This window comes from Lepidothrix coronata, unplaced genomic scaffold (assembly GCF_001604755.1).
Source record: "Lepidothrix coronata isolate B3197 unplaced genomic scaffold, Lepidothrix_coronata-1.0 Scaffold32, whole genome shotgun sequence".
NCBI classification, from domain to species: Eukaryota; Metazoa; Chordata; class Aves; order Passeriformes; family Pipridae; genus Lepidothrix; species Lepidothrix coronata.
This window is the reverse complement of record NW_016690212.1, coordinates 5,907,236-5,925,678: the sequence shown is the minus strand read 5'-3', so window position 1 is coordinate 5,925,678 and position 18,443 is coordinate 5,907,236. Positions and strand designations below refer to the sequence as shown.

Here is an 18,443-nt window from a genome sequence, read left to right as displayed (position 1 = left end):
TTTATTTAAACAAGATAAACTAACCCACTCAAATATTTCTATGTCTTGTATGAATTAAATTAATAAAATTAGTTATATTTATGAAATAGGATCAGAAGGAATAGAAAACTCAGTAATGATCTCATATAAAAAAGTAGGCTCCAACCTTCAAAACTTCATGTTAAGTCCATGTCTTTATCTGAGTATAATACGACCTGTAGATATATTCACTATCCAGAAGAGAATCAGTTTTGTACTGTTAGAGACATACAACTCCCTCTTCTGTGACCTTGTACTTATATATAATATGAATGGTACCCTCTCTCTGTGACCAAGGTGGTGGTAAAATTATTAATATTTAAGATTGAGAGGTCTGTTCTAAGAGTTATCTTTGCTAAAAGAACATTGACTAAAAGCTAACAGTCTGTGACTGTTTCAAACTCCCCAGTCCTGAGCTAAGGTAGCACTGGGGGTGTCACTCCTACAGGCTCCACCAACAGACATCTAAATTTTCAAGAAACCAAAATCTTCATTCAGAAATATTCACTGAGCTCAGATATGCTTCTTCTATTTTTGGATTAATTAAAAATTTGAAATCAACGACAATTTGTCCCTCACTTTAGGAGGCTTAGAATTTCTCAGTCACTCATTAATCAATTACTCAATTAATCAATAAACCGATATATTTAGGTCCTGACTATAATAACCAAAATGTTTTCATTTGCTCAAATGCATTTAAGGGAAAGCAGAAGTCTGAAACTCACCACATGGTAGGATTCAATTCTTGCTCATGGTAAGAGTCAAAGTCATCTCGTAAGATAATGCTGTCACTGTGCAGTTCAGCTGCAAAGAAAAGAAAGCAACGTAGGAAAAAAAGTCCAGTGTAATCACCCAGTGCTTTCTAAATGTTCCCTTTCTTAGAGCTAGAGTTATGTATAGTAAAATGAGGAAATCAGCTTTTTAAGATATGCTAGTTACAAAAGCTAGGGCTTCCTAGTTACAGGTTTTTTATTTACTTTGAATGGTAGTACCACAAAAAAGAAGTGTTCCCATTACCAAAGTGTGATGGCTATAAAAAGATGAAATCATCAAGCACACACTAAATCTTTTAAAACCTTTTGTTCCAAATTGTTAGTTTTCTGAATGTTCAGAAAAATCAGATTTTGTAAACGTGGGCACAAGAAGGGATGAGAAGTCCTAGTGAGTGTATTATAGTTCTTACAGTCAGGGGATTCATTCTGACAACTCATAAGCAAAAATCATGAGCTCACTGGAATTTCTCTGCTGCTATCAGTGGAGCTGGCAGTAAAGGTCAACTCATTTAAGGAATATAAACTGAGTTATGTAATGCAAATATTTCTAACCATCGGTCTGCAAACTTTAGACTCCAATTTTCCACCTGGATTTACTGTCTGATTTACATATGATGACCAAGAAAACCACCCCACATCCCAAAACTTTGGCACCTGTTGTTTGTATTACAGAGATCCTTCTCTACAAACGCTTTCATTAAATGAATGAAGTATCACCTTCTACTGAAACTGAGCAAGGATGTCAGAAGCTGTCCTGGACTAATCAAATTGCAACACATGGGCTGGTGGGTGCAGGGCAGTGTGCTGCAGTGTGCTGCTCCTGGGTACACCTTGGAGGTGCACTAGCAAAAAATCTTCCTCCCAGTAACCCAGCACTGGTGTGAGGTGCTGTCTCACGCTCAGGGCTATGGGTCATAGAATCCTAGAATGGTTTGGTTTGAAAGGGACCTTAGAGATCATCTAGTTCCAACTGCCCTGCCAAGAACAGGGACACGTTTCACTAGACCAGGTTATTCAAAGTCACATCCAACCTGGCCTTGAACCCTCCCAGGGATGGGGCATCCACAACTAACTTCTATGGTCAACCTGTTCTGGGGTCTCACTATCCTCACAGTAAAGAATTTCTTCCTAATATCTGTTATAAATCTATCCTCTTTCAGTTTACAGCCATTTCCCCTTGTTCTATTACTACATCCCCTTGCAAAAAATTCCTCTCCATCTTTCTTGTAGGTTCCCTTTAAGTACTGAAAGGTGCCCTAATGTCTCCCTGGAGCCTTCTCTTTTCCAGGCTGAACAATCCCAACTCAGCCTGTCCTCATGGGAGAGATGCTCCAGTCCAGGTTCTCATGCAAACAGATGCTCTAACACACAGCTATGAAGAAAAGCTCTGCAGTATGATATACTCAAGGATCACACTGCAAGGATTCAAAGGCAATAAATAATACAGCAATAAAAACCACAATGAAGAAACAACTAATCAGAAATAGACATGATTCAATTCATTTTGTATGAATCTCATTTTTATTTGAATTCCTCAGACCTAGTTTCATATGACCTTACAGATTTTTTATTATAATAGTTAGTGATTCTGAGTTTTAGTAATAAGAATGACAAATCACCTACCTAGGTGTGGATGTAAGGGAGCTTCTGTCGGAGCTGCAGAAAACAAAGACACACAACACGTGAATATCTTCTATGATCAGAGCTTAATTGCAGCATTAAAAATTGATTATTCTTAAACCAAATTGTACAGTGCATTCATAGCCAACTATCCTGCTAGTTTAATTATGAAAAATGTGATAAACCCCAAAAGTTACAAAAATATAATAAGGAAGATAAAGTACTATTCTCTTAACTAAAATACACATCACAATAAATGAGAGTGAGCACTGATTGTACAGCAAGGAAAGAAAGATCACTAGTAGCCTAGAATTATGAGATATTATTAGAAATAATTTGGATTAAGATTCAGTAATTCATTGATTGACAAAGAGAGCAGGAATTAGGCTGAATACAATAAATAGTCCAGGTGAGTAAAAAACGTCACACTTTGATCATTTATACTGCACTGAACAACATCTTACTGGGCATATGGTTGGGTGAAATAATCCTAATATTCCTAGTGCAATAACTAACAGATTGACTCTGCAAATCACTGAATCAAACACTTATATCAAAGCATGTTTTTACAGGCATTGCTGATCAACTCCTCAGTACGTTTTTGCCTTCCAAGAAACAGTAGAATATTGTAATGACACACTGCGCGGGTGGCACGTGTGTGTGAAATGACAAAACTTTATTAAGTAGTCTTCTACTAACACTTTGCAACAGGAGCCTTGGTGTAACATTACAGAAATTAAACCAGAATGTTATCTGAAAGGGCAGAAGCTACCTACAAATGTATGGGGAACTCTAGAAGCTGGCTACACAGTGTGCTGGATACTCCATGGTACCTGCTACATCCATAGCCTTGACTGACCTTAAATCCAAAATCACACCTCTTTAATGGAGGCAAAGGGAGTGCACATAATTAAGCTCCTGGGAAGCAGCTACTTCTTTTGCCTCTCAGTACCTCACCCATGGATTTATATTTCTAGCTTAATTTTGGACTATGGTTAAAATAAAACCCCAAAAAAAGAGAATTTTTGAAGCCAGGATTCTTCTGATGATTCTGTTTCTTATTGGGCACTGACCTAAATTGTACCAGTACTCCTGATTTCTTCAGCATATTTGCAAAAAATTACTGCAGTACTGCAATTTCTGTCATAACATCTGACAAATTAAAAATAAACATAAAAATGAATGCAGCAATCTGTGTAGAGCTCTCACACATAGTCATTTGAATAGAAAGTCCAACACAAATCTCAAGAATTTTGTTTTTCCCTTCCTGCTTACTCCTTAAATACTGGGTTTGCAAGGAGGCATGACATTCTGTAAGGAAATTGCAACATTTCATGGGGAAGTAGGGGATTAAGAAGACTGAGCAATCAACAACTGAGGAATCTGCAGACCAGAAAAGGGTGGCAAACATCCATTTACATGTTACAGAAAACTTTGATTTAACTGACTTACTGACTGGAAGACTGACATGTTTTACTCCATCTACTAACCATAAAAAATATATATATAAACACATACTAATCTCATGCATATATGTACATATGTATATATGTGTGTATATACATATGTAGCACTGAAAACAACCACAGAAACACTGAAAGCTTTACTGCAGCCAAGAACAAAGACCTTCTTAAGAGACTGTTGTTGAACAGAAATCACACACTGACAGAAATATGAATTTTTTTTCCTTTATGTGGCTAATTTTATCCACTTTTTATACAAGAAATTCACCCATGTCGCCTTGCCTTCCCTAGAAGTACTGCCAATAATGACTCTAGCAATGGCCAAGACCTCTCATCATGATGGTTCAAAATCTGGAGAAATACAACTCCTATTGCATGTTATGGTTGGCACTGCCTCCAGAATAACGCTGGACTGCACTGGTGAATCCTACAGTGGAGAAGACTGCATTTGTCCCTTGTAGTGCCAGGTGTTGTTTTTCTCCATGGGAAAGAGTAAATTTTGATAGAAACCTTTTGAAAAATACTTGCACAAAAGAAACGTATTAAACTGGATTAAATGAATTATTTCCCAGATTGAGCAACGGAAACTGTTCTGGATTTTGCCTGCAGGAAAAGAAGTACATTATGGCATGGGATTTGTAATACTCTAGTTGTTGTAAGAGGCTAGGCTTAATAGAAGACTTCTGTCTTTGATTTTCTGCATTACCCCTTTCCCATTAGTTCCAGAACAGTACTAAGGGATGATCGACTGCAAACACAGGTGTGGCTGGGAACCATCCTGCAAGTGCCCATCCGTGAGGAGGATGGTCATATCAGGTCATATCATGGGCAGACTCATTAATTGCCCACGCAAATTTCATTAGCCTTTGAAAGTAACTCAACTGAAAGCTGACTTAAACAAGAGTAGATCAGATCTCAAAATGAAAATGAATGACTGGACTAGCATTCATCCCAGGTTTCTTGGCATTGCAAAACAAAGCTGCTTACCAACTGACTGAAATGAAGGAAATTGTGCAGGTGCCTACTAGTCCTACTAATCAATCATTTAAAAAACTAAAGGCAGAATTAAGCAAACACTTAATGTTGGACAAAAGGTTGTTCTTACAAATACAGACTTTATGTTGAGGAGGGGTTAAGGCTTCCTAAGTCTTTACAGGATCTAAGAAGTCCAAGTATTTTTGCCTCAGGTAGTCCATCATCTGATTTTTAATTTAAATTCCAGAGCTGAATATGAAAAAAATACTGTGAAGGTACCATTTAATGAATGATAAACCTAGACTTTAATCTCTCTATAAATAATTTCTATATTAAATTTTAGATTTCATTGTAAAACAGCAGTATGTGAATCTTGAAGTGTTGTATTTAAGGTCCCGTCCCCCAAAATAACTGAGATTCAGAAAATAAACCAAACCCAATTGTAGTAGTTTTAAAATATTTTCAGATCTGCCTTTTTAATCAATATATAGAATGACTTACTTTAAAGTAATATGGATTTTTCCATAGGCCATGCAGTGTGGCTAAAGTCAAATGGAGTTTCCTCAGACAATATGACAAAGCTAAAAGAAATTATATGGTGCAGTGTAGCTATACAGTGTAAAGATATAAATTTATAATTTAAAAGGAATTATACAATACGTCAAACTGAGAGGGAAAAAGAAAGACCACCTCAGTTCACCCTTTAAATCATGATTCACTTTCTTAGATGTTCCTTAGGCACACGGTTGGATGACTTTAAATTTAGAATCAGTATTTGTATGGCTCCAAAATGCATCTTAGCTTGAATGAGAAGTTGTACCTTTTTAAAAAGTAAAGTAAATGAATTTGTTATTTGATTTTTAACTAGCACCATGGGTTTATACAGAGCTTTACAAGAGATGAATTGTACCGAGCAAAGAATGGAAGCACGGCTTAACTGAGGTCACAATCGAAGAGGCATGAGCAAAACGTAAGGAAATGTAGGGTGCTTGTAAGACAAGGCAATTCCTTTGGTAAGGAAAAGCAGACATGACAGTGTATAATACAGAGTGATTCAGGGAGAGAAAGGGCACAGTCAAACTGGAAGCGTGAGAATCTTGAGGAAAGTGCTGAGGAATTCAAAAGTCAATGGGGACATTGTGGGGTTCTGTGTCAACGGGATGAGGGAGAATGAAGGCATCTTTTGGAGTAAAAGATTAAATTTTTCTGTGGATGAAGTAAGGCCGCTGAAAGGTTAAGCCAGTTTAGATATGCCCCTTTTTGGTTAAACTGGCACGGAGGGAAATATGAAAGAAATGGGAAGGGAATGTCATCTTCAGATAGAGAAACTGGAATGTGAGGAGGGAAAAAAGGTTTGGTGGTGTTCCTGTTCTCAGTGGAAAAAGAAGAAGCAAAATCATTAAACACGGTAATAGTTAATTGTTACGTAAAACCAGTCTCCATTCAGATAAAAAGAGCAAGCATAATCCAAATTAAACACATGTCCCAGCAATATCCATTTGTACTATTGACACCCACATTCCACAGATCTGAGGGGTCAAGACTGTATATAGAGACAGGTAAAAAATGCAGCATAAGAAAATATTTTTAAAACTCACTAGAAAATATACCTTTTTTTTTTCAGAATCCTGAACTTTGTAGTTTCTTCAATATAAAGGAAAAGTGAATTACAGTAACACAGATGCTCAAATGCTCCCAGACAAACACCATGCTCAGAGTTCAACAGCCAGTGGCCATCAGCTGTTGCTCATCAATTCATGACAAATGAGGTGTGGAGGGAGGTATCTTCTGGTTTTCAGATTATGAAAAAGTCTAATCTCTTTGTCATTAGCAGCCAGATGAAGATGAAAAAGGAAATTTATGCTTTTATTTAGATTCCCTCCAACACTTTCTCTCTACTTGCAGAAAAAGTTGCTATAGAATGATAGAGGCTGAACATTCCCTAGGGAGAGTCAGTGTGTTGCCCAAGGGCTGCATTATTCTTGCTGACACGTAAACCAAGGAACAATATACCAGCTCTAAACTACAGTCTTCTGCTCTGTAAAATACTGCTCTGATCAAGCCAGAGAGCCTGCAATCTGTTTTGCACTTGTTTTTCAGAGTGTTCTTAAATTTTAAAAGGTACAAAACACACCTGAAAGGTCTTCCAAAACATTCAGGCAAAAGTTCCTAATAAAAGAGAGTCTGGGCCAATTCTCAGGATCTGCTTTCAGTGTGGAGACATCTGTCAGGCTGTGGAGAGGTTTCGTAAGAAAGGAAACTCAGTCCTATAATTTGTGGCATTGAGTATGAAATTGTATAAAATTCTGGGAATTATGGAGAAGGGAATGATATTGCACTAGGAGCGGACAGCTTCCTTCATCTTTTCCATCTCTCAGAGTTCCCTCTCTCTGTTTTGAGATACTCTGCTAGTCAGTCAGAACTAAACATACACACTCACAAATCTCCCAGTGTGGTCCTTATTCCAAAGAATGGTGCTACTGGTCCAAAGTTACACAGTGTATCAGAGGAATGGCCTCCTTACCCATTAGAATCCTACTTGGTGTGGCAAAGGCAGGCAGGGCTTGTGCACCACAAGCTGTTCCTCCCAGCAGCATCACTGTTCTACGGAACAATGCAGCCAGGTTTGATGTCTTGCCAGCTCCATTTTAATTATGATACTGTTTATTAATGTATAATTTTTGTTCTACTCAAGCCAGGAATAAATATGAATCAATATGCACAATACTAAGTTTACCTTATTTTCCATTTATTTTGCTATTAGATCAACAAGTTAAACACATGGTTAAATAAACATATTATTAGTGGCAGGAATATCATCAGTCCTTATGATCCTTAATTGTCCTTAGAAGTATTTATAAGACATCTACCTTTACTGTCTTTCCTTATGCAACTTTTGGTTTTTTTCCTCTTTGTTCTGGATTAACTATATGATAATTTTTATGTCTCCTTTCTTCAATGTAATTCTCATAAAATTTAAAGCTCACATCAAGTGTCAAAGATCTTTCTCACTTCCTAAAATATGTATTATTTTCTGAACACAAAGCTTTTTGAGCAATTTTTTACTTTCTTTAGTGTCTTTCCCTATGGCATAATTTCTCATTCCATTTACATTATACATATGCCTGCTTGTTTGGCATTGCCATCTCTTAACACTACACTTTATCATACTCTAATTATCTTCAAAATACAAAAAACCACTTTCCTTTCACTGCACAAATCCCATTAACTCTATTAGAATTTACTAATGCACATACGAGGGTGGACAGCCACAGTGAATATGATTTCTGAGATATCTTGCTACTTTCACATCTTCATGTATATCCTTTTTACTAGATATTATGAAGTCTGATATCACCTCCAGTGAACATACTTATTAAGAAGATGGCCTGTAATAAGTCTATGAAGTTGCCCTGGGGTTTTATCTTTCTTTACTTGATATGTCACATCATTCGCTACAGCATTTCAGTACAGTAATGTTTAGGGCTAGAAACAGACCACAAAACCTCATTTATGTCAATCTACCTTGCTGTTTTGCATATATATTAATTTGATATTTGCATCTAAATAAATTCACTAATTCTTTCTGAAAGAGTCCTTTGTTTACATTAGTGGTGTTGATGAAACTGGAATAAATGAAGTGAGGTCTGCTTCAAAGAAAGCCTCTTTTCTTTGAATAGGAAAATTAATTCCAATAGTATAAGAGTGATAATAGTATGCAGCGGTTAGAGACTAATGCAATGCACACTGTCTGCTGAAGAAATGAGAATAAAAAGGCAGAGGAGAGCCTGGTGCTGGAAGGGATGGTAGGAAGGGTAATGGGCAATGTAGTGGTTGAATATCGAAGTCAAGGAAACTGTGACTGAGCAAGGAAATTAAGTGGAGATAAACCATGGTGAGGATAAAAATGTGGGAGAAGAACCAAGAGAACATCTGAGAAGCTTGCACGTCAGTATTGCAAGGAATTTGGTCTCTGATTACACAGTTGTCATACACTGTCAACTGCTCACAGAACAGTACCTCCGGGTGACCCTTGACTAAGTCAGATCTGATGTTTGCAGAGTTACCACAATGACATCACATATTTTGAGGATGATAAATCCAGAAAGTTTCTGATGTGACTGTGTATAAACAAAGAGAATTGCTGGGAAAATCACGGGAAACACAGAAGTTATAAAGACATGGGAGGCTATGATGAGGTGGGGAAGCTGAAGACCCATTCAGGGAAGCGGTGCAGGACGTGACTGTCAGTGGCTGGATGGGAGGAGGAGGCCACACAGGGATTGTCACAGCTGAGCAGCCAGTGAAGGCTCAGGAATGGCACATCTCAACATCCTTTATTCTCTACATACAACTGATATCGAAATCCTATTTTCTCCTTGTTCTACAGAGCTCCTGTGACCTTGGGGACAGCGTGCAGTAATATAAGGACCTACTGTTTTAATCAACATAAGTTTCACTAAAATGTTTATTTGAGGTCAGGTTGTGCTCCAAAATTGCAGAAATGTAAAGCAGAGAGTGGTGAAAGAATTAAAATTTCTTCCATCAGCTCTCCTACTAAAATCTCATGGAACAGCATGTCTGAAGAAGGACTGTCAAAGTCTGCATGGATGGATTTCTACCTACTTGTCTCTACTTAACAAGGTATTTTCCTCCAGCAGGGAGAAATGTTATGGCTTATTCCAAACTCACAAACTCATAGGAAAAAACCCCAACCTTATAGCACTAATGTCCCCAAAGGATGTATTTTATGGGGTTTTCTCTTCTGCTTCAATATGACAACACATTTCCAATTTTAAAATATTTATTTTAGACAGTTCGGCCCATGTTCCATTGTTTCTTTTCACATGGAAATATCACTGGAATTTTCCTGATATAACTGGATCAGCACAGAAATTCCTTTCTCTCCTGTACCAAAAATGATGGATACTTTCTCTACTTCTTACTGTTTTAGTGAATCAGGTTCAAAGCAGAGTACTGTTTGTAGACAAGAGCTGACAACAGGATGTTTATTTTTTATGTTATTCATCAAAAGGTTAAGCAGCACAAACAATTAGATTTTTTAAGTTTGTGTAAGCCAAACATTTTGTTTAGCTATAAAAATGATCAAATGTTGTAGGTGATGGCAAAAATTCAATGTCCTACTTTCACAAAATGGGAAGGCAGATTCTTCACAAGGACATGTGTGAGCTGGATGGTAAATAAAGCTTTTGCTGTAGGCATATTGCTTATAGTTAATACAGACAGAATTAAAACTCGGCTTGTGGTTTTGACAGAAAAGAAATGTTGGTTATTACAGGCTGATTTCAGGAATGTGCATAACGCTACTTGAAGTTTTGTATATTCTCCAACATGTAGCAGAGAGGACAATGGGGTTTCCTGGATAGCTAATGGGAAGTATGAAGCCAAAGAAAGTATCAGTTTTAAAAATGTAAATAAGATCCTGATATTAACTTTTCTACAGAATAGCTTTCATGAAGAGTAACACTGACACACAGTTACAATGGAAAATATTTGCCAGATATTTTCAGAATTATGGTGACTTACCTCCCTGTTCACACAGCTGTTGTGCTAAGGCATCCTTGAATATAACTTGGCCCCTATGAGTAGCTGTGGCCCTGTGAACATAAAAAAAAAGACAACAATAAATAATGTAGTATACTTATTTATATAGACATTTTTATATCTATATGCATGACTAATCAAATCAGAAGTCCCATTCTGCTTTTTTTTTTCTCTGTTCTTCTTTTTGTACTCTTCTAAATGTATAGATTCGATTCCCAGCCCCCCGGGCAGATGGAGCTCGTCAGCCTTGTAAGGCCATCCATCTAAGAGAAGGTCACTCTAAACAAACCTACGTTCTGAGACCCTCACTGCCACTGTCCAAGCTTGCTCGGCCCCGGCAGATGAACCTCAGGATTAAAGGGTGGGCTCAGTTCAGCGCAAGCTGTGTCTCACCTAAAAAATCCACTGCGCAGGCTTGAAGGGTCAATGACCTTTCCCAAATCTTCGCTCGCGAGGACTGGCCATTATTATAAATGTATAGAATAATGTGTAGAGATTTTTTTGTGCATAGCAAAACAAAAGTTCTTAAACCAAAACAGCTACATTGGTAATAAAAACCACTGGCACCGGAATTTAATGAAGGACATAAGTAAAAGTAAGCATATCACAAAGCCAAGCACACTGCCCTGCCTGAGAAAGCGCATCTGCCTCAGTGCAGATCAGAATAAAAGGTTGCAGAGTGGCTGCCCTGTGAAATTATTAGTCTCACAATGAAACAAGCAATAGCAATGGCAGTACTGTTACATGCTATGGATGGAGTGTGGAGCTTGAATGGGTGTCCAGAAATCTTCTCTGGGAAGGGAGATATCAGTAAGTTCTCTGCCCCAGATCTCTGTCAAACGCCTTCAAAAAAAAAAAGAGACCCTGCAACATTTCTTGATAAGCTGCATTGTTACTTGTGGTCTCAACAGTTTTATCTAAAGAATAATTATTTCCCATTACTGACCCACAGCTAGAGACCAGCTAATGTACCACAGGGAATGATTAGTCATTTTGTTTTCTCATGATCAGCTAGAAATACAATGCAATGTGATTTGTTTCTCTCTTACAGAGCTGTCATGCTAAGTGATAGTTATTCTATATTTCTAATTGCTCATTTCTTCCCTATTTTCCAAGTGCAGTGCTTCACAACATCAGTTTTATCTCCAAGATTTCAAAATCTTTATGTATTTACAAGTGTTGCATTTGAGGTCTGATTTCCTTGAGCCAAAGTTCTTCCAATATCTGTCTAGACTCATACACACTCTTCATACGTGTTCTTTAGCCTTTCTCTAATTAACATTAATGGGCTCAATGTGGATCCATGTGACCTCGTCAAAACAGCCTCTTGATTCAACAGTAAGATGTTGAAAGCTACTTTATGAGCGTAATTCTGCAGTCAGCTGTGTGCCCTCTCTAATGGATCGCGCCTCGCCTGCTTATAAAATGTCAGGAAGGGCCATAAAGGAATGGTTTGAAAATGAAAGTAAAAATTAATTATTTTTTTCTTGGCTACCAGGCCACTGAAAAGGAAGAACAATGAAAGTAACACATCTAATACTAAATTTTTCATATACAGTGGATCCTCAAGGTAAAACCCCTCTGCAAACTGTCAGAGTACAAACAGGAGTAAACGAAAGCTTCTCTGGGATCTGCTTTGCTTCCCGCACATTTAGAAAAGCTCTATTTGTCCAGAAATGCAAACTATGACCACCTCACGCCCCTATGGCTTTCAGGGCACTCTCTTCCTCTGCTTCTGGAAGGAGAGCTGTGTTGCCTTTCCCACCTTGGACTTTCAGAGGCAGATCTAAAGCTGGAGCCTTGCCTCACCTGGCAGTGATAGTATTTTGGTCCCAGTCCCGAGATTGCATAACCAGTGTGAGGTTTTGGTTTTAGTCCCTACCATGTGCATCATGGAAACTATTCTAGGATATTCCAGGACTTCTGTAAAATACAGCAAAACTTCATGCCATAGTTCTACATTAGCATTTCCAGATCTGCTGTCATTACCAGTGACCATACTGAGTACAGTGTAAAATAAAAACAAATACATTGCTCCAGCACATAAAAGCAAGGGAGCTGAGACTTTGTCTCATTTAAAATTATGAACTGAAGTATTTCCTAGAGCTCTGTTGTGCTGAATATGCAAGCAACTATGATCACTACACACATTTCTTCAAATTTCCTCACAGGTGTTTGCAGTCACACAAATCAGAATTGGACCAAACAATCTCCAAAATCAGACATGTGCCCTGATTTCTTTAGAAGGGTCAGATATGGTGGCTTCCTCTAGCAGCTGAAATGGCAGGGCATCCCACAGCCAGCTTTGCGGCCAGTGCAACACCAACAGACACGTTTTGCAAATACGTTTCATTGTGGGAATTTCATGTATTGAACTTGCCTGGATCAACATACAAGAAAAAAGCCACACCTAAGACACAGAAGGTATTTTGTACAACATTTCTATCCCACAAGTTGACAGGGTGGAAGAGAGGGCTCTTTGCAGACAGTGGGAAAGAAAACTTATATTAACAGTAGACTGAGACTTCAGAGATGCTGTTTATGCAACAGCCCAGGATACAATTCAGGGTGTACACAACAACGATGGCAACCAGAGCATTCCTTTATGAGGCAGATAAGAGCAAACTCTTGAAACACAGACCACATGCAGAGGGGAGCTTGAGTATGTGTCTGAATGCAAACAAATACCAAATAATACCAATAATATCAAACTGTGTACTGTTTACTGGATCTCTGCATGCGTGTGAGAAAAAGGGGATTTGGGCAGAAAGCCAGCAACCAGCTGAATGATCGGCATCTTTCTGTGTCTATCATCCCTTGCTTGATAATGCAGACTAGGAGCCAATTATTGCTGTTCCATAGCAGGAGTGATCTGCACCCTGGGGACAGGTGCTGTGCAGGAAGGGCACCACTTGCTACAGCGTGTGCTCACATCAGCATTAGTTTTGCAATGGGCACATGCACGGGCCTGCACAGCCTCAGAGAATTATTAAGGGTATTGCTCCTGTCAGTTTACTAGCATTATCTGCTTGGTTTTCTCTGTATTTATGCTTTATTCATGGAGCAAAACACAATAATGCAGTGCAATTATGCATAAACTAGCTACTTATAGAAAGAAGTGCAAAATATACCTTTTCGGCATTGAACTTCTTCTGCTGGTGATGTTCCTATCTGACAGGTGAAGTTTATGGAACAGGATCATGAATTTGGGTTTTGCTCTTTTAAAAACATAACATATTCAAACCCATATCCTTCCTATATTCACACTCCAGTCTAAAAACTACATAATATTTATGGTAATTATAACAAAAATAATACTGGCAAGGCCTGAAAAAGACTGTACTAAAGAAAGAAAATTACTCAACTATTAAATATGGGGTTTTGCTTTTGTGACATATATAACCAGTAACTGACTTTTGAGCTGTTTTTGAAAAGTTTCTATGCTGTCTTTAATGTAGTTAAATATTGCTTAGAGGAAGAGTACTTAGTAACTATCATTTGATGTTACTCCACACCAGTCTATAGTCCCATTCTGCCATTGTCTGCTATTTATTCCCAGCTAAAGGGCAAATAACTAATCAAATCTAATGTGTCAGTCAGCCAAAAGGCAAGATGCATGTTCCATGTGTCCCCAGAGGTAATTCCTGAGTAGGAATGAATCTTTCCGAAGGGATGAGAAATAAAAGAAAAATGGCAGAGAAGAGGAATATCTTGACATAGTAAGTGAGAGCTTTGAAAGAAAAACAACTTAGAGGTAATAAGGTTCCTCTTTATATTAACCTCACTCTTCCATTAGCCTGGATGTATTTGTCTGCTTGGGGCTATGCAAGAGAGAGGAGAAATGTGCTTTTGAAATTAGCAAGTGGAGATAAAACTGCTGACAGAGGAAAAAAGAGGTCTAAAAACAAGAAGACTATATTAGGTGTCAAGGCTCACTGGCAGTTCAAGGCATTACTAACCCCATACTTCAATTACAGCAATTTTGTAACAAATTTTCCTTTCTAAACCATAACTATTCTCTGCTTAAACTATATATATAGTCTGTGTCGCCTGTGAAATGGGACATGAAGTGCCACCCCGCTCAAGTGCCAACAAGCTTAAAACCACTTCATTGCAGTGTTGCCAGCTCCTCTGAACATAGTCTAAGTAATATCAATTTGGGCCCTGTGCAATGACACAATTCATTCCAGGTGATCTGGGAGAAAGAAACCCAAAGACACCTGCATATGGTAGAGAGACCTCCCTTCTGCCTCCTGTTGATTAGATGCAGCATGCTGAGCTGTGTGTCCAGGAGCAGAGTACCTGTCCCAGGCCTTCCCCTGAAGTTTGTCACCATTTGGCCATGCTCTGGGGTTTGCATGCCTGGTGCTCGCTCTGCCCTTACATGGATGCTGGGCATCTGCACCTTTCCCTGGCGAGACAAGGCACAAATTAAGGACAAATTAATTCATGAAGGGGCTTGAAGTGTCAATCAGTAAAATACCTTATCTCATGACACACCAAAAAGGGTTTTCAAGAGGATCAAGGAAAAAGAGGCTATTTGTTTACCCACACTAGCAGAGTTTTAACTCTGTGCCTGCTCTAGCAGCTGCGCTGCACATCTGTATGCAATGGTTAGTGGCTGTTTCTACTGGAGGACTTTCAGGGTGACATCCACAACACTGGCTCCATGAAAATCAGTGAATGGCTATATGAAGCTGAGATTGGTCTTCCTCAACACCACAGGGCTGACATCCAAAATCAGGTCTGATGCACTACCAGCACAGACTGTGCTCCCTTCCCATTGCTGTGGGGACACGGTGCTGGACATTTTATGAGCTTGGGTTGGAACAGAAAACGAAGCAATGCATACCTAGTAATTGCTGTTGGCATTTTATGTTGGAAGTATCTCACATATCACACTGGATTCACATGCACTGCTGACATGCTTTTGTTAACAGGTTGCATTTTAAAGAGAGTGTTTCAGCTCAGGAGAGCACAAGCAGGAGGGCTACGTGTGTCTGACCCATGTGTGCTGCCTCTGCTGCCTGGCTCTGCCAGCTCTGTCTGTGGAAAGGATGCACAGCAGCACTGTCCAGACCCCAGGGCAGATAGCTGCCCTCTTTATGCAAATAAATGGGTTGATTTTTAATGCATTGGTTAATTTGCATGATTGTAGGATTGTCTTGTTTAACCCGTTGTCTTTAAAAAATATATTCTCCCCCAGTACAGGCTAATTGAGGGATCTCTAAATAAAATAACTTTAAAAGCAAGATGGAGAACAGGCCTTCTGGTGACTGAGTACACAGGGTACTTGTGCCCAGCCTTTCATGGCAAGAGGGTGAACCGTTTTCTTCCAGTGGCCTGCAAAGGTGGTTTGATGACCATTTACTGTGTGTGGCAAGACGTGAAGTCAGGCTGGTGTGCATTTTGGCGGGTCTCCTACCATGGTCGAAACCTTCAGTGGCAATTTCTTCAAGGGCTGTCAAGACCAGATATTAAACCTGACTGGGAGATGGTCCTGGTGCTCGGGCCAGTTGGGAAAAAGCACAGAGCACTCATGACTGCTGATCCAGAAGGTGCTTGGGTGGGAGGCTTTTAGCTACTGGTTAAATGTCTCCGAGTTGTTATTTCAGTTACCACTTGACATGCAAGCACAGTCTAATTAAAGCAGCAGGAACCAGATCTGTGTGTTCTGAAAGGCACATTTTGACTCTGCCTTTCCCTCTCTGTCCCCAGTGGCTTCTTCCCTGAGATGTTATAAAAAAAGTCATCTGTCCTGACCATATTCAGCTGAAATTGTCAGGGAAATTTGGCAAGTAAGATGCAATTACTTATGCAGACATTTGTTCAGGAGACTGGAATTAGCACACTTGCTCTAAAAACCTCAATCAGAGGTAAAAAGTCTTCAGGGGGAAAGGACTAAAATGGCCAGCAAAAGCTAGATTATGTGCTAGTGGGCAAAGAGCAATCATTTCATTTGGGGCAGCTGTCCTGTGCTGAAGTTTGTGGTTCACATGCATAAGTTACGGTCACGACTTACTTCATGGGTGAGCTGACACTCCTTTGACTTCATATGGGGTAAATGCAAGAGGAACTAGAGCCACCTGATCTTCTCTCATCTCTGAATTTACATCTGGGGACTGCACATGTGGGGAAAGGGACTCAGCCATCAACCTAAAGGTGCAGTCAGTATCTTTGTTGAAATTAAAATTTTGCCTAAAAAAGTTTGAAACTAAAAAAGTCCAAGAGAAAATGTAGAACAAACGTCAAAAGACTTTTCAGCAAGAGCCAATAAAGACCAAGGAAAGTAAACAAAGTTCCTTTTGCAGAAGTTTTTGGTATTAACCCAACATTTGAAGCTATGCATTTCTGCATATGAAAGCGAGAGCATATGTACTACCATTACTGACATTAAGATCACACTGACATTAAGAAAACATGCATCAAAACATTAATATGGTTAGCAGAAACTCTCATTGGCTATGTGCAGAGATGGGCTGTGCCTCCCTCCCACACACTATCCATGCACTCGGAAAAGCTACTTGTAACTCTTTGAGCGCTGTGGGACCCAACCTGCATCTAGCTGGTCTTGCAGAATTTTTATATCATTCAGTGCACCCCATGCAAAACATGCATTTTTAAAACCCACCATTTCAGCCACGCTTCATCCTCTTTCAAAGTGTGCAGTGGTCCGTGCACACTCCTGTGTGTTGACCTGATGTGTACATTTTTGACTTTATGCACTGTCCAGTGCACACTTACAAGACACCAGGTGGGTTTTGTTTTTGCTATTTGACCCTTAACTGAAAAAGAGTTATATGCCTGAGAGGCAATATGATTATTTGGCATAAATATAAGAGGAGGAATACAGCAGTTAAATGGTAACATCAGCCCAAAATGAAACAGATTTAGTTTTTTATGGTTTAACATAGAAATCTAAGCTAGGCTATGTGCACTTAGGATGTGTTGGTCTGACTAGGGATTGATTTAAATACACATCTAAGGGCCTTCTTTAGCCAAGATTTGAATAAAAGAATCATTCTCAAGTAGAAGAATAAAGCAGATGGACCTATAAAAATTTCCTTCCAGTATCTGAAGGGAGCCTACAAGAAAGATGGAGAGGGACTTCTCTGCAAGAGCAAGTAGTGACAGGACAAAGGAAAATGCTTTCAAACTGAAAGAGAATAGGTTTAGATAGATATTCTTTACTGTGAGGGTGGTGAGGCACGGGAGCAGATTGCCCCATCCCTGGATGTGTTTAATGCCAGGTTGGATGGATCAATACCAGGATGGATGGAGTTCTGAGCAACCTGGTCTGGTGAAAGGTGTCCCTGTCCACGGCAGGAGGGGTGGAACGAGATGGTCTTTAAGGTCCATTCAATCCAGGCCATTCTATGATCCTATTCTGTGATTCTATAATTATGAGCTGTATTACAGAGGATGGATCTAAACTTTCAGCACTGGAAGCAGAAGGGTGCACAGGCACCTCCAGCCACTATAGTTTACAATTTATAAGAACTTACTTTTGTCATTCTAAAGAACACCAAATTTTTGCTGGTTGCAAGGTGCAAGTGCAGAAGATGGATACAACATAACAGTATATATGCATTATAAAACAGGTAAAAAATAAGAACTACCATTTTAAACTGAAAATAAACGTTTTCATCTTCCTTTCCCTGGTATCTCAGAGACTAAAAAGATGTGGGTTTTTGAAAATTCTGTCTAGTTTTATGTGACTGGAATGATGAGAGCTTCTTGCTGACTGAAAGCAGATTAGGACAATAATTTCTTCTCAGCTACAGGAAATCCAACATTTTCATTAGTATTTTGCATTGTGCAATTATAAAGGAAAGCAAATTCTATTTTTTCTACACGTGAAATAAAGGGTTATTGCAGTGGCATCTGCCAAGCAGTCAGCTCATATAAATAATAGAACAAGCATCCATTGTCTCTCTACTGACACAGTGCCAGCAACTAGGTCCCTGTTTTCCACCTTTTTCAGTGTTTGGGAGAAGATGCTGTCATTGTCTTATGTTTTGCAATCTAT

General features: G+C 39.0%; 1 protein-coding gene across 2 annotated transcripts in view; it reads right to left on the bottom strand.

The window, feature by feature from the left end:
* RELN (reelin) overlaps nt 1-18,443 on the bottom strand; it is a 280,189-nt gene that overhangs the window by 154,709 nt on the left and 107,037 nt on the right. For both annotated transcript variants that reach the window (XM_017811391.1, XM_017811392.1), the window contains exons 4-6: nt 10,397-10,467; nt 2,415-2,447; nt 744-822 (exon numbers count right to left, since the gene is read on the bottom strand). In XM_017811391.1, coding sequence (XP_017666880.1) covers nt 744-822; nt 2,415-2,447; nt 10,397-10,467 — 183 coding nt within the window. The remainder of the gene's footprint in view (nt 1-743; nt 823-2,414; nt 2,448-10,396; nt 10,468-18,443) is intronic.